The following is a 16,350-nucleotide window of genomic DNA, read 5'->3' on the forward strand; positions in this document are numbered from 1 at the left end:
CACCACCACACTCTAGCCTGGGCAAAAGAGAAAGACCCCATCTAAAAAAAATAAATAAATAAAGTAAGATAAAATGAAACGACTCTTTTCTGCCTCCAATGATTTTAAGTTTGGCAGGTTAAAGAAGGCAGTGCCAAAAATCAGGTGAGATTGATCTGCCTTTTAAAGTTCAAGAAATATTTCTGCTCCAAATAATAAAATACTAGTTGCAATCAGTATTGGTGCCTGTTGAGCTGATTTACTAGTGAACGAGTTTGCTTTGTGTATGTATTTGTGTGTCATTTTCTCCCCAAAACTTTAATGTGTCATTAAATACACACTGTCCCTTTGAAGTAGCCATTATGTACTAGCTGTAGCTTAAGATAATTTTTGTGAGATAGGCGTTGCAAAGTATCTTTTCTAATGTATAATACATATAGGATAAGATGGAGGTTAGAAATAATTCTCCTTGTATTGTGTCCCTTTTAATATGATGATGATTACAAAAGTAATAGTTAATATTTATTGATGTGTCAGACACTAGGCCAAGTATTTTGCATGCATTAATTTAGTCCTCAATAGTAATATTATATACCCATTTTACAAAAAAGAAACTGAGGCAGGATGGGTTGACCCCAAAGCGATGCACTTGGAAAAGCTGGAATTCTAACCCAGGCAGTCCAATACCAGAGTTCCACATACATTATCACTTCACTATAATCATTAACTTATTGTATACTATTTTCAGAAATCTAGAAAAATTAATCTAGAAAATAATACCTTCAAATCAGTGGTTCTCAGCCTTGAGCATATGCTGGAATCATTTGAGGATCTTCAGAAATATAGACTAGGTCTTACAGAGATTTTTGAAGCTCTGAGGATTAAAAAAAATCTCCTTAGGTTATTCCAACCTGCAGCCAAATTGTGAACCACTATCCTAAATATCTATTGACTGTGGAAATGGAAGTCTTGATGACAAAAACCACACTGTCCATGCTTATCTAATTACAGTATGATTAAGACTAGAAACTATCTGTTTAAAACTATAAGAGTGTTTCCAAAAATATTTATTTGATTGAATGATTTAATTTGTAGTTATGGTGTTTAATATATCATGTGTTACTTTTTTGTTTAAATACAGACATAACCCACAGTTATCTTGAACAAGAAACTACAGGGATAAATAAAAGTACACAGCCAGATGAACAACTGACTCTGAATTCTGAAAAAAGTATGCATCGAAAATCCCCTGAATTAGTTAATGAAATATCACATGAGAACACAGAATGGCCAGGGCAGAGATCAAGGAATTTTCAGATCATCAGTTCTCATCCAGATGATCAGTCTGTTTACTCCACTACTGAAAATTACAAGTAAGTGCTCATAGCCTTAGATTTAGAAAGTGGTAACTGGGGCCAGGCGTGGTGGCTCATGCCTGTAATCCCAGCACTTTGGGAGGACAAGGCAGGCAGATCACTTGAGGTCAGGAGTTTGAGACCAGCCTGGCCAACATAGTGAAACCCTGTCTCTACTGAAAATACAAAAGTCAGCCAGGCGTGGTGGCACATGCCTGTAATCCCAGCTACTCAGGAGGCTGAGTCATGAGAATCGCTTGAACCTGGGAGGCGGAGGTTGCAGTGAGCTGAGATTGTGCCACTGCGACAGAGCGAGACTGTCTCAAGAAAAAGAAAAAAAAAAAGGAGAAAGAGAAAGTTGGAATTGGAAGAACTTTTTCTTCCTTCCTCCCTTCTTCCCTTTCTTCCTCTTTCCTTCTTTCTTTTTGGTGTTAGCTAATTCAAAAACTTATTAAAACTTGGTGAATCTATCAGGGTTTTCTACTGTTTCCATGATATGGGTATAATATGTCTAGTTAACTAAGTGAAAAAGCACAAAGTGCATCTGAAGAAAGGCAGTAAGGTTTAATTCCATTTTGTTCAATATTATTTTCTGTGACCTTTCTTTATGTATTTGGAAATAACTGTTAAATTGATATACATGAGATATCATTCATGAAAGTAAAAAAGCTGGCAGCTCCAGGACAAGGTAAGCCCAAACATGCATTTTGGTTTGGATTAGCACTATTTTTCATTTAAATGAATTTGAATGCTTTTGAAAGGGCCTTGTGCTCTACCATTTGCCTTCCTTATTATTTTACATTCTCAGCTTTTACCCATTCACCTTGCCTACCTAGCTCATGAAAGGATTTGAATTTGTGATACCTGATACTTTTACTCATGAGATTAAGGAACTTTGATAATTAGTCATGTGCTAGAAAAATATTATTAGATTTAAAAAGAAGTTTCAGTGACTAATATATTTTCAGTCTAGACAAAATAATATTTTACAGCATACTATTTTTAACAGAGTTTTGCACAGGAACTTTTATTTCTTCTTACTTTCAAATTATTCAGTAGATATGTTAATAGATAGTATGATATAATTAAATAGATGTATTGATAGTTCCCATCCCTTTTTCAGATTCTTACTAAGGTGTAGGTTGGAGTACATACTGGGGAGTAGAAGCACAGAAGAATGAAGTAGGGATAAACATTTTATAACCACATGGGTAAAGTAAATAGTAGAGATTGGGCTAAAGTCAGATTATGAGATATCTAGTATAATTACAACAGGAGATATATATGGTAAATAGAGCTGCACTGACTGTCCCAGCCCTCACTAAATTTGTTCTTAGTGACTCTAAGATTTACCTATGCTTACAAATTTAATATAAGGCCTTCAAAAAGCAGCCCATCTCTTTTTCTTTCCCTTCCTTTATACTGTTTACTTACAAGTTGATACTGTTCTCAAGTAGCATACAAAATGTCAAAAAATTAGTTTATCTTACTCTGAAATATTAATCAGTTTCTTTATTACAGCATTATGGAACATAGGCACAATGATATGCATTACGAATGTATGACTCCTTGTCAAGTTACTTCAGACTCAGATAAAGAGAAGACAATAGCATTTCTTCTAAAAGAATTGGATATTCTCAGAACAAGCAATAAAAAGGTATAATATGGAAAGTCTGATAATTGCATAGTATGGTTTTAGCTGTTGATCTTCTAGATTTCCTTTGTTGCCCATCATAATTCAGTTTTATTTTGTACTTTAATCATTTAACAGTAGCTTTATGTTTTTGCCATACCTTGCCATCAGGGTATGGTTGAGTTAAAGGGTTGACAATGAAAACATTTTTTTGGTTTCCTACTTTGCTGGTCCGCATTAGCACTTCCTTTTTCATAAGCCCCTGGTTCCTTGTATAGGTATCTTTAAAAAAAAAAAAAAAGATTCATTCAAATTTTAGTAAAATTCTACTTCAGCATTATAGAGAATGAGAGATAGAATGTACTGGTTTCATGTTACTATCTTAATTTTGTTTCTTTATTAGTATCCGTGCCGCATATTTGACCTCAGTAATATATGTAATTAAACATTGCAGTAACAAGACTTGGCCATATTGTCATTTACCTTGTGTTAATCTTATACTGCTGCATTTTGTCCAGTCCAATTTGTCACGTTATGTTTTATCTTCCGTTCTGACGCTTATTCTAGTTATAGTCATGTGATCATTAAATAATTTTACTAAATAATATACATTTTCTGTGTCTTCTTCTTATTTTTTAACCTCTACATACCTCTCTGATTTTAATATTCTAGTTGTGTGACCTAATCAAACTGAAGCGTGATGTCAGGAATGTTGATCATGGTTGAAGGAAAACAGCTAAAATGACAAAAACCTAGGGAGGAATTAAAAAAACATTTGGAGGGATTCTGTATGAGACGTTTTCTGTACTTTCATTTAGCAGTTATTTATTAAATGCCAATTATGAGTCAGGTGTCAGTGCCAATTTAAATGGAATATGATGGGGTAGTATTCTCAAAGGGAGATTTGTATCAGATATTAAGATTATTGTCTTAATTTTGTTTCAAAATATTGGACTTACTAAGAGAAACTGTAAAGCAGTGCTATCTATTATTTTATTAGGCAAATCCCCCCAAATATTTTGCATTAAGAGAAAAGGATGGATGAAACTGCTTTTGCAGTAGTTGTTTTTATTATTATTTCTTTTGAGATGGAGTTTCACTCTTGTTGCCCAGGCTGGAGTGCAATGGTGGGATCTCGGCCAACTGCAACTTCCGCCTCCTGGGTTCAAGTGATTCTCCTGCCTCAGCCTCCCAAATAGCTGGGATTACAGGTGCCCACCACCACACCCAGCTAATTTTTTGTATTTTTAGTAGAGATGGGGTTTCATCATGTTGGCTAGGCTGGTCTCAAACTCCTGACCTCAGGTGATCCGCCCATCTCGGCCTCCCAAAGTGCTGGGATTATAGGCGTGAGCCACTGTACCCTACCTGCAGTAGTTATTTTTAAGGATAGTGTTGGTCTTCTGAATTTCATTTGCCTATTCAAGCACATGTACACATAAATTAAGTGTATATTGGGATATTTTCATAATTTCTATATAATTACAGGTAATTATTACTTTATAAATAGCTTAAATTTTAATTTTTTTCTGGAGTTGTATATCTAGGCAGTTAAATATTATATAAGAATTAAGAAAAAAACCAAAAACTTTGAAATTAATTATATTTTTGCAAGATCTTTGTCAGATAAAAATCCATGATTTTTTTTTTAATGTGCTTTAGCTTCAACAGAAATTGGCTGAAGAAGATAAAGAACAGAGAAAACTAAAGTTTAAGCTGGAACTCCAAGAGAAAGAAACAGAAGCTAAAATTGCTGAAAACACAGCAGGTATAGTAGAGGCATATTAACATATTAACATATGGCCTGAAGAATCACACACAAGGTTATTATATGATGTGTCTTGATGAATACTAGCATACTGGCTTATTTGCCAAAGGAGGGGAAGCTCTTTCCTTTTTTTTTTTTTTTTTTTGGCTGCTTAGAAAATAGGTGGCTTTAACATCCTGGTACTGGTATTAGTGAGAGCTTTACCTGTATTCATACTGATTTGGGCATTAAATGCATTGTTAACACCATGTCAATCCAATCACAAAAAGGTTGTTTGTTTTGTTGGAAGGGGCTGAACAAACAAGGGGAAATAATGATTACCAGTGCCTCTACCTTTCAACCAGCAGTTCAAATACCACTTATTGTTTTAGTTCGTTGAGAGGAAATACTTCTCCTTTGTATGAAGATAGCCACATAGTCATTGCCAATGGAAACCTACATTTGATTTAAAAAATCTGTTTTGTGCAATTAATAAGTTTTCATCTGATGATGTAGATGCTAATAGAGATAATATTTTCCCTGAGATTAAAGTGAAAGGTTGCCAAACTTTCAGATTATAAATGATTACCTTAAATATGTTCTGGAGTCTATCTTTACTCACAGGTCTTTGCAAGGAGAAATTTTTTAATGTGTTTTTGATATGTTATAGATACAAAGAAATGATTCTCAATAGTCTGTGATCTCCATCTGTGTATGCCACTGTGCATGTCTCTCTCACATTGTTTTAGTATGTTAAGGAAAGAGAAATTTCACAGAGTAATAGACATTAGCATTCAGAGACATTTTAGACATCACTGATTTTAACATTTTTATATCATTTGGAATGCTTTTAAGAAACAATTGAATTTTGTGATTAGTGTGATGTTATCATCATGCTTTGCAAGTCACTTTAATAATGAAAGAATTATTTTAGGTCAGAGATTTGATTAACTAGTAGAGCTTGTCTTTAAAATATTACTGTGGAAAATAGAACTAAACATTGCTATGAAAATATAACGAAGATGACCATAAATAAATACACCAGCTGAATACTAGATGGTTGCTTTTCTGTTAGTGTTAAACTACCATAGCGTTTTTATTTTTGTGTGTGGGAAAATATGAGAGCAACATATTTTGAGGAAAATTAATAGTTTGTTAAAAATAAGTATTTCAAATATAAATTTAGAACAACTTGGCCATTTCTTAGCTTTTTATAATCAAATATATAAATATACTAATTGTTAGGATACTATTACAAGAAATTTGTTTTGGATACTGTTACAAGATTTTTGTTTTAAGGCATTTGCATAATGTTAACTTTGCATATGTCTTACAGAAATAATTTAATAAGATTTGGGTTTTCATAACCTCTTGAAAATCATGAATTAATGTGTCTGCCTAGCCCTAGCCCATTTATTTCTTGGAGGGGAAACCTAATTAAGCAATAATATTTACTACTTAATTTTTTTATAATGTAGCCAAGCAGATACTTCAAATATTTATTTATTGGTATTTATTTAAGGGTTCCCATGTGAACAGTTTGAATCATGCATTCATAAAATGGAAATAATTTGATTACTTTGTTATTCTTATAATTATATTTCTCATTAATAACAAAATATATTAATAAATGTCAATTATTTAAAAGATGTTTAATAAAATGTTTATAGCATTCTAAATTGATGAAAATAACAGTGTTATTTAGTTTCTCCGGAACAAAACAATCTAATTAAGAGAGATATGTCCAACCATTTGCTTATAAAAATGGCACAAAATGAAAATTCCCCAAAGTTTTTTTAAGGTATAAATTTTCAAAGTATATCTTTCCTCTTTAATATTTTACTTCTACCTCATTTTAAGAAGAGCCTTAAAGTATTTTGTTTATATCATTAGAAAGAATTATTATTATTATATCAAAATAAAAATATGAATTGCTGAAGAAATTCATTGGTTTAAAACAACAGAAAATTTGGTAACTGACCCTTTGGTGAACTTTTGAACCTTTTCATATTTTCTCATTTTATGTATGGTCTTAAATAAGCTTGTCTTAAATAAACTTATTTTCTATCTGATGAATAGGAGGTACAGTCAAAAAGCAAAACAGAACAACAAAAACTACCTTGTTAGTATCTTAATAGAAAAAAGAGCAGTATAGGACTATGATTATATCTAATGAATTCTTTATTTCTTGTAATGTGAAAGAACAAATAATCCACATATGCATGGATGTTTGTTTCTATGACTGCTCATTTTTATATTTGAAATAAAATGTGTATTTGGCAAAATATAAGCACGCACACATACGTAAGTATTATAATATACTTAAGCAGAATATATATGTTTAAGAAGATCAAACCATTTCACAATAAAAGAAATACTTATAAGAACATCTGAACTAAACATTGGAAACAGCAAATAGGAGACAATCTGTCTATAGATTTTAAAAATAAAATGTTAATTAAAATATGAGGTACCCTAAGGAAATAGTAGGCATTTTCTTAGAGTATGTAAAATACAGAGATTTATATATAAAGATATTCATATAATATTAGTTGCTATAGCAAGAGAATTAAAAACAGTCTAACCATAAGGGAATTATTAAATAAGTTATGATACATTTATAATTTGAGACATTTTGTAATAATTAAGAATATTTGAGGATATGAGAAAAACATCATAACTATTAAGTGAAAGAAATAGGGGAAAAACTATAATGTTATAAAAATAACAATATATATACATGTATGTTATATAAAATAAGAGGCAACTGTTGGTGGTCTTTAAGTGAAACTATTAATTTTTCAGTGAACAGTTTCTGCCTTTTTCAGATTTTCTATAATGAGCATAGATTTAGTGTTAAAAAAAATGGTTTTCAAAAGATGTGATTTTTTTTAAGAAATTACTTGCACTCTAATCTTAAAATTTGAGACATAAAGACCATATGGTTTTATGAAAACCATATGATGGCTGTGATCCAGTTTTGCCATTTTTTACCCATGCCATTTGTTTAGTCTTTCAGCTTTTCCTTATATTTATTTTTATATCTTTATGTTTATTATGTATCATATATACATTAGTCTATCTTGTCTTCCAAAGTGATTGTATAATTTATAAGACTCTGGTACAGTCAAGACCACATAAAACAAAAGATGTCCAGTTCTCAGTAGGCAGTTTGGAGCAATTGGGAAGACCAAAATCCTTAGAGTCACATTGATCCAGGTTCAAATTACAGCTTGGACACTTGATATTGATTCTCTACCGTTGGGCATGTTATTTAACCTCCTTGGCTTTATCTTCTCCCGTGTAAAATGTGAATATTAACCAACTTACCAGATGATTTTAAGGATTAGTGTTAATATATCAAAGAACATGGTATATAACTAGTACTCAGTAAGTTGTGGCTCAAATTAATATTATTTTGTTGCTTTACGTTTATGAAATTCTTAAATCTTTGATGTCATTATTGCCAGCAATTGTGAAAAGACATTTTATTCTGTTTGGCTTTTAAGTAAAAATTAATGGGCTACTGTTAATAGATTTTGAAAGGCACTAAACTGAAAAATGGACAAACAGAAGAAGAAACAAAGTATTTGATTATTAATAAAACTGCAAGATACAGATATTTAATATCACTAATACATTTTACTCAAATGTGAATTCAAAATAAAAGAAATGGGACGCAAAAGATTTGAGCTTTTATGCAATGTGTACCTATGATGAACTTTTATGTAGACCATTACTTAGCTTCAAGTCTTTTTCGTTTCCCCATTGGTTTTTTCATAACACAAATCTGTTATTCTAATGTGATTTTATGAGAGTTTGAAACTCAGCTGTGTCCCCTATCATGTTAAAATCTCTAATGGTTGACTCCCTTACCTTTCTTTTCCTTTCTCACTTCACCATCATTATTGTCATTGTCACCATCATTGATACTGTTTATTAAGCACTTAAATGTTTCACAGGAACTATGCTTACTTCTTTACAAATCAGACAAATATTTATTGCAGACTCATTATGTTCTAGGCACTGTGTTAGACACTGAATATAGATCAGCATATAAGACAGATTTGGGATCTCAGGCATTTTTTTTTTTTTTGCCTGTTATTACTTCTCTGAAATCATAATACACCATACATGTTGTAAGTAGTGGTTAAATGCGCAGACTTTGAATTCAGACCTTTGTTCTAATCTTTTTGCCACTTATCATGTGTAATGACAGCCTCACTAAGCATTAGTTAAAATCTACTATAGGTTGTTGTGATGCTTAAGTGAGATAATGTTTATGAAGTGCTTAACCCATAGAAGGCACTCGATAATAATTTTGATGATAAGATGATGACGTTGTAACCATCTTGTTTTCTCAAGACTTCTTCATCTAATAGAGGACATACTCAAAGTGTTCCTAAATGTGTGATTATGTAAATAACTATCCCATACTTATCTATATAATTAGTATGGGATAGTAATTTATATATAGTTTTGTTTCATAAGGAATTGATTTTTATTTCTTTTGTTAAAATAGTTTACAAAGAATTTTTATTAACAATTTAATTTGATCCCCAGTTTTGAGTTTTCCTTGATTTTTAGAATTAACCTTATTTCAAAAGTGTTGAAATATTTTTTAAAATTTAAAATCTCTAAAAAAAAAGTTAGAATGCATAATAAGTAGGTCTTATTTAGTCTAAGGAAAAGCTGAAATGACCATCTCACTCCCTATGTGTTAATTATTTACTTCATTGTAGCTGTTTAAAACTTTTTACTGAGTTTTAGCTCATTAAATTATACACATGGGTAATATTATTTGAAAATTGTATGAATGACCTTCAAATGCTAGGGGATGTTTTAGAGAAGCAGAGAAGAAACATTGCATTTTTGTTCTTTAGGTATGTATCTCTTCTCACCTAAAAAAAAGTCATTAAAACACAAGCATTTTAAAATTGGTTTTAGTTCAATTGAATTTAACAATGAGATATAGTATGCTATGGCCTGATTTGCATCCATTAATTTGCTCTTATGTCAGTGATGATGTGTTTTTATGCGTCTTAAAAGTTGCTTGTTTAATTAAACCTTTCATTTTTCTCAAACAGTCCCAGTGGGCATTATCTAGTGTTTTTTGTCTCTTTAATTTTTATTATTCTATTCTATTCTATTGCTTTTATAGTATGCAGATGATGCTTGAATTTTACATAAAAGTATTTATTTAAATAGTGTTTTATATGTTATTTTGTGATATTTAAAATATTTATATTTCTTTAAAAGCCTTATTTTTCTATTTCTTAAAAGCTCACTTTAGAGCCTCTGCTTTATATGTTAGTTATTTTTCTTTCTTGCATGTCATCCATTAAAGATTAGCTGTGGAAGGTTGGAGCATGGAGAGATTATGAATGACAGAACAACTCCTGTAGAATAATAATCAGTTTTTGGTATTTAATGCTGTTTGACTTTTGCAGACACATTTCTTATTAACCTTTGGTACAAAGAGAAATCCAGGTTCCTGATATCTCATGGAGAAGATGAATTTGAGATCCTCTTCCAATTAAACTGAAATAAAGCCAATATTAGGTTTTAGCCAAAAGAACTCCTTAGTTCCTAAGTCTTGTGTTTTTAAGTCTCTATCTCTCTATCTCTCTATCTATCTATCTATCTATCTATCTATCTATCTATCTATCTATCTTCTAATCTATCTTACTGCATTTTAACCTGTGATTCAATGGTTACGTAATTTGCTTAACTTACTTGTACTGATGATGCAAGCATTTGATTTTTCTCTTTAAACATAGATTTATTTCTATGCATGCAAATTTAGACTGATACTTTGTAAATTAAAAATATATTGTCAATATATTTTTATTACAGAGAATGTTTATTTTCTTTTGGTATGGAGAAGAGGAGTTTAATTGATATACTTTAATAGCAAGTATATCAAGATACCCTAGTAGATTAAAATGGGAGAAAAAATTATATTATAGAAAATGTTTACATTATTCTCTTGTGAAAAGATTATCTGTTACTATGTATCATATCTCAGATGATGTTGACCATCTAAGAGGAACAAGAGTTAATTTTCTTTACCAGAATATAAAATGGCATAATTTTTATCTTTAAGAAATAATACACATTGGAATCTAATTTTTCTGTGTATATAATGGGCATCAATAAAATGTGATAGCCTTTAACGTAATACTTCAATGCCTTAACAGTATTAAATTATAATGCTGCCTTAAATTTATATCTGTATTTATTTTTTTAATTTGAAAAGAAAAGAGATTTCAAGAATATGACCACTAATTTCAGATAAGAACATGAAGGCCTATCTCTGTGAAACACAGCAGGTAGAAATATTGATAGACTATTGATTATATTACTATATTTGGCTACAGAATTTTATGGATATGAATCAGAGTGAATTCTGACAAGTGCCAGGTCAAATAATACTTCAGGAAAGAATATAACCAATTTTGTATCCTTGCTTCCTAGAAAAGTTTGGTTTTTTCCTGGAAAAACAATAAAATTGGAGTAGACAGAGGATCCGTTATATGTAAGAATAGCCAACAGTTGGAAATATTTTATTGGGTTTAACATATAGTGGACTTTAGCATAATGTCAAGCATTTGAAAATATATGTAATTAAGGTATTTACAACATAAAAATAACAAAAATAAAACTTTTCAGAAAGTTATCTAAAGACTTTTTCACATGTCTAATGATTCTAAAGAGGAAATGAGATTAGAAAATATTTAGATAGCACTTATATTTCAAAGAATTTTCATATTGGTATCTATTAAAATTTAATGCTGATAGTCTGTTTAGTAAATACACAAAAAATTTTTAAGTTATATTTCAAAAGGCATATAATTATCAATACTGATTTTAATGCTTCAGGGATAAATTTTTCTCTTTCACATTGGAAAAGGTAGCTGCAATATCACGTATATTAAATCTTTGAATGTAAGCATAGAAAATATTTTCGTGTAAGCATAGAACATATTTTCAGAAAAGTTTTTTATAAAGTCTTTGAGTTTTCTATAGTAAATACGTGTGTATAGTAATCGAGGGTTTTTTAAAAAATGCTTTTGATTCATTGTCTTGCTACTGAAATGTACTATTTTGCATAATTTTCAAATTAATCTTGAACAGTTTCTGTACTGACACTGAGTGTATAAATTTACAGCAACTTTACAGAGGAAAGTTTGAAGTATATATTAAGAGTTTTAAAAGCTGACTTTTAATCTAGTCATCATACTTCTAGTAATTTTCTTAATTAGGTATGTATATACATAAAGATGTATATACAAAGATATTCATTACAGTGTTATTTATATAGCCAATAGTTGGAAACAGTCTATAATCTCATATTAGGAGCATCTTAGTTGAATCATATATAGCATGTCCAAATGATAAAATTTCATGTGCTATTTTATGTTTTTGAAGAGTACTGAAGAATGTAGAAACATGCTGCTTATTTTAATTACAGGGTTACAAGGCTATACTAAATATTTTTCTCCTTTAAATTTTTATGAGTTTGTACTACTTTTTAATCAGAAAAAGTTATTTACAAAGTAATTGTATAAAATGTTGCAAAGTCCAGTTTTAAAAAACAAATAGTCCCATCTATGAAAGAAGTTCTGGAGTAATCAGTTGAATTCAGCATTGTTATGCCAAAAACAGAAACATTGAACTAATTTGAGTAGGTTTTGGTTAATTTTCCACTGGTGTGGGTCATCTACCATCTATTTAAAAATTTCCAATAACCAGTTTATGCAAAGAAGGAAAAATTACAATTATTAAGGAAATTAAAATATATAGTGTTTATAGTTCTAGAATATATATTTGGTGGTTTTATAAATGCCAATTGTTCTCAGATTTGCAAGAAATCAATGTAACATCATTATAATTCTTCTCCAGATGGTTATTGCTCAGGTAAAACTGTAATGGTAGATATTCATAGAATCTGAGATTCTTTATATGTAGTAAAGTCTGATCTTTTACAAAATTATTGTCTATATTGCTTAGAATTTTCCAACATGAATTATTACCCAGTTATTATTTGATATGTTTAAAATCCTAATGATTTATTTTTCCTTCTTTTTAATTTAGCCTTTTATGTTTACATAACTACCATAGGATGTTAACAGATGGATTTTTTTTCCTGCAAAATGTCTGTCCTCCAAATTATGTTATTTAGAGAATCATGAGCCAATGTTTAAACTAGAATGTTATCCAAGGTACTGTCTCACTCTTACTGTATTTTAAAAGTAGTTTGAAAAGTGTGGAATATGGATTTGTCAATAGACTTGGGTCTACTAAGAAAATATGTACTCTGCCTTGACTCAATAAACTCATACTTAGTATGGTTCAGCTTCTTCATATTTACTCTTGCCCATATTAGAAAACAATTAGCTTACTAAACAAATTTGAGTATTTGGTTGAGGGGGGTACGGGTGATCCTCTCTGAATCTTTCTCATTTGACTAAGAATTATAGGATATTTGATAACCGTGTTTAAAAATGGAGATATCCAAATATTATTGTAAACACCCAATGATTTGTTTTACCTACACTGTAAGTATTTTACTTGGTTGGCTTACATAGTAGCTAATAATATTTGTTAATGTAATTTAACTGCTGTGAACCTTTACTGAACAAATATTGAAATTTATTCAAGTCAAAGAAAGAGAATCTCTAATGACTTTTGTTAAAGCTTCTATTTAATAGTTAAGGAGAAAAGTTTGTATGACATATGAGATGCAATTAACAGTAGATTTTACATTTAATAAAAAGAAAGAAGCATGCGTATTTGCTTTATTCATTCCATCATAATTTGCATTAGAGCTGTGGGTGTTTAATGAGCAAATTCCAACTAAAATGCTATATTGATTTTCTAGTGAACTTTGTAATAGTCATCCACCTTGGAAAAGCTCAGTGTTTACAATTAAGTTTTCTTTACTAAAAATGTTTGAGAGTTGCATATTGATCCTTCGAAAGTACTGAATTCCAGAATCAGGATTTTTTATAAGCAACGAATTTCACATCTAACCTAATAGATGTTAAAAATTGTCATTCAGTTATACCTTAATTTTGGTTTTGAGGGTTTTTTGTTTTATTTTTAATTGACAAGTAATAACTGTATATATTATTCCCTTAATTGATGTATGATTTGCAGATTTATGAAGTGCAATGTGATGTTTCAGTACATGTACATACATTGTGAAATGATCAAATCAGTCTGATTAACATATTTACCACCTCAAATACTTACTGTTTCTTGGTGATGAGGACATTTAAAATCAATTATTTTGGCTTTTTGAAATATACATTACTATTCATTATAAGTCACCTTGATGTGTAATAGATCACCAGAACCTATTCCTTCTGTCGAACTGAAAATTTTATTTTTTGACCAGGATCTCTCCTTTCCTCCTCCACCCTCACCCCCAGCCTCTGGTGGCTATTGTTCTACTCTCTACTTATGTGAGTCCCACATTTTTAGATTCCACATATGTGAAATCATGAGGTATTTGTCTCTCTGTGCTTGGCTTATTTCACCTAGCATAATGTCCTCTAGGTCTACCCATGTTGTTGCAAATGACAGAATATCCCTTCTTTTTTTCAGCTTTTCCAGCTGAGAAACCTAAATCCTACTTTTAAAGGCTGTATTGTATTCCATTGTACCACATTAAAAAAATTCATTTATCCATTGTTTGGCATATCCGTTGTTTCCTTATCTTGGCTATTGTGAGTAATGCTAAAATGAACATGGGAGTGTAGGCATCTCTTTAATGTACTTCTTTCAACTCCTTTGGATACGTACCTAGAAGTGGCACTGCTGGATCACATGGTAACTCTATTTTTAGTTTTTTGTGGAACCTCATACCGTTTTCCAAAATGGCTGTACTAATTTGCAATACCACCAACATTGTGTAATGGTTTGCTTTTCTCCACATCCACACCAACACTTGTTATCTTTCATGTTTTTGATAATAGCCAATCTAACAGGGGTGAGGTGATAGCTCATTGTGATTTTAGTTTGCCTTTCTCTTGTGATTAGAGATGTTCAGCTTTCTTTATATAACTGTTAGCCATTTGTCTTTTTTTGAGAAATATTTGTTAGGTTCTTTGCCCGTTTTTATTTATTTTATTTTATTTAGTTTTCAGACTGAGCCTCACTCTGTCGCCCAGGCTGGAGTGCAGTGGCACGATGTTGGCTCACTGCAACCTCCACCTCCCGGGTTCAAACAATTCTTGTGCCTCAGCCTCCTGAATAACTGGGATTACAGGCGCATGCCACCAGGCCTGGCTAATTTTTGTATTTTTAGTAGAGACAGGGTTCCACCATGTTGGTCATGCTAATTGTTCTTGAGTAGTTCGAGTTCCGTGTATATTTTTGGTATTATTCTTTTAATTAATGTGTCATTTGCAGATATTTTCTCTTACACTGTAGGTTGTCTCTTACTGTTGTTTCCTTAACTGTGCAGAAGCTTTTTAGTTTGATGCAATCCTATTAGTCTGTTTTTACTTTCATAGCATGTGCCTTTGGGGTCATATTCAGGAAGTCTCTGTCTAAACCAATGTCATGGAACTTTCCCCATGTTTTCTTCTAGTAGTTTTACAGTTTCAGGTTTTATGTTTTAGTCTTCAGTGCATTTTAAACTGGTTCTTGAATAAGGGATGAGATGATGCTTATTTTTATTCTGCATGCAGATATCTAATTTTCCCAGCACCATTTATTGAAGAGATTGTACTTTCTCCATTGTGTGTTCTTGGTACCTTTGTTGAAAATCAGTTGACCATAATTGTGTAGGTTTATTTCTGGATGCTCTATCCTGTTCCATTGGTCAGTGTGTCTGTTTTTATGACAGTACCATGCCGGGTTTTTTTTTTTTTTTTTTTCCCGAGACAAAGTCTTGCTCCGTCATCCAGGCTGGAGTACAGTGGCGTGATCTCAGCTCACTGCATCCTCCGTCTCCCAGGTTCAAGTGCTTCTCCTGCCTCGGCCTCCTGAGTAGCTGGATTACTGGAATGCACCACTACGCCCAGCAAATTTTTGTATTTTTGGTAGATATGGGGTTTCACCATGTTGACCAGGCTGGTCTCGAACTCTTACCTCAGGTGATCCATCTGCCTCAGCCTCCCAAAGTGCTGGGATTACAGGCATGAGGTACTACACCCAGCCACCATGCTGTTTTGATTACTCTGGCTTTGTGATATATTTTAAATGGTAGTTGCTTAAAATTGCTTTGACTGTTTGGGGTCTTTTGTGATTCCGTATGAATTTTAGGATTGTTTTTTCTATTTCTATTTCTGTGAAGAATTACAGTAGAATTTTGATAGGGATTGCATTGAATCTTTAGAGTAATACCTTAATTTTGAAAAACATTCTTATCATTTATAAATTCTATAACCAGATTTTATGTGTTTGTGCATGTGTGTTTTCTGGCATTTAAAATTTTAACCTTAGAATACTTAAATGGCAATATCCTTTAAATGCACATATACATCTTTGGATTTGAAGTAGCATTAAAAAAAAATGTTTTCTCTTGATCACACAGGACCAAAGAAGCCCTCTGTATATAATACTTACTTTTAAGCATAGAGATGTTTAGACTTATTACTAAAGCACCTGATATGCTAGTCTTA

The 16,350-nt window shown here is 31.3% G+C and overlaps 1 protein-coding gene across 8 annotated transcripts in view; it reads left to right on the plus strand.

Moving 5' to 3' along the window:
* Nucleotides 1–16,350, plus strand: part of MIPOL1 (mirror-image polydactyly 1) — a 365,168-nt gene that overhangs the window by 70,669 nt on the left and 278,149 nt on the right. For all 8 annotated transcript variants that reach the window (XM_007986530.3, XM_007986529.3, XM_037983910.2 and 5 more), the window contains 3 exons: nucleotides 1,121–1,352; nucleotides 2,856–2,991; nucleotides 4,630–4,735. In XM_007986530.3, the coding sequence (XP_007984721.3) occupies nucleotides 1,213–1,352; nucleotides 2,856–2,991; nucleotides 4,630–4,735 (382 nt within the window). In that variant the 5' untranslated portion in view covers nucleotides 1,121–1,212. The remainder of the gene's footprint in view (nucleotides 1–1,120; nucleotides 1,353–2,855; nucleotides 2,992–4,629; nucleotides 4,736–16,350) is intronic.

This window comes from Chlorocebus sabaeus, chromosome 24 (assembly GCF_047675955.1).
Source record: "Chlorocebus sabaeus isolate Y175 chromosome 24, mChlSab1.0.hap1, whole genome shotgun sequence".
In the NCBI taxonomy this organism is placed as follows: Eukaryota; Metazoa; Chordata; class Mammalia; order Primates; family Cercopithecidae; genus Chlorocebus; species Chlorocebus sabaeus.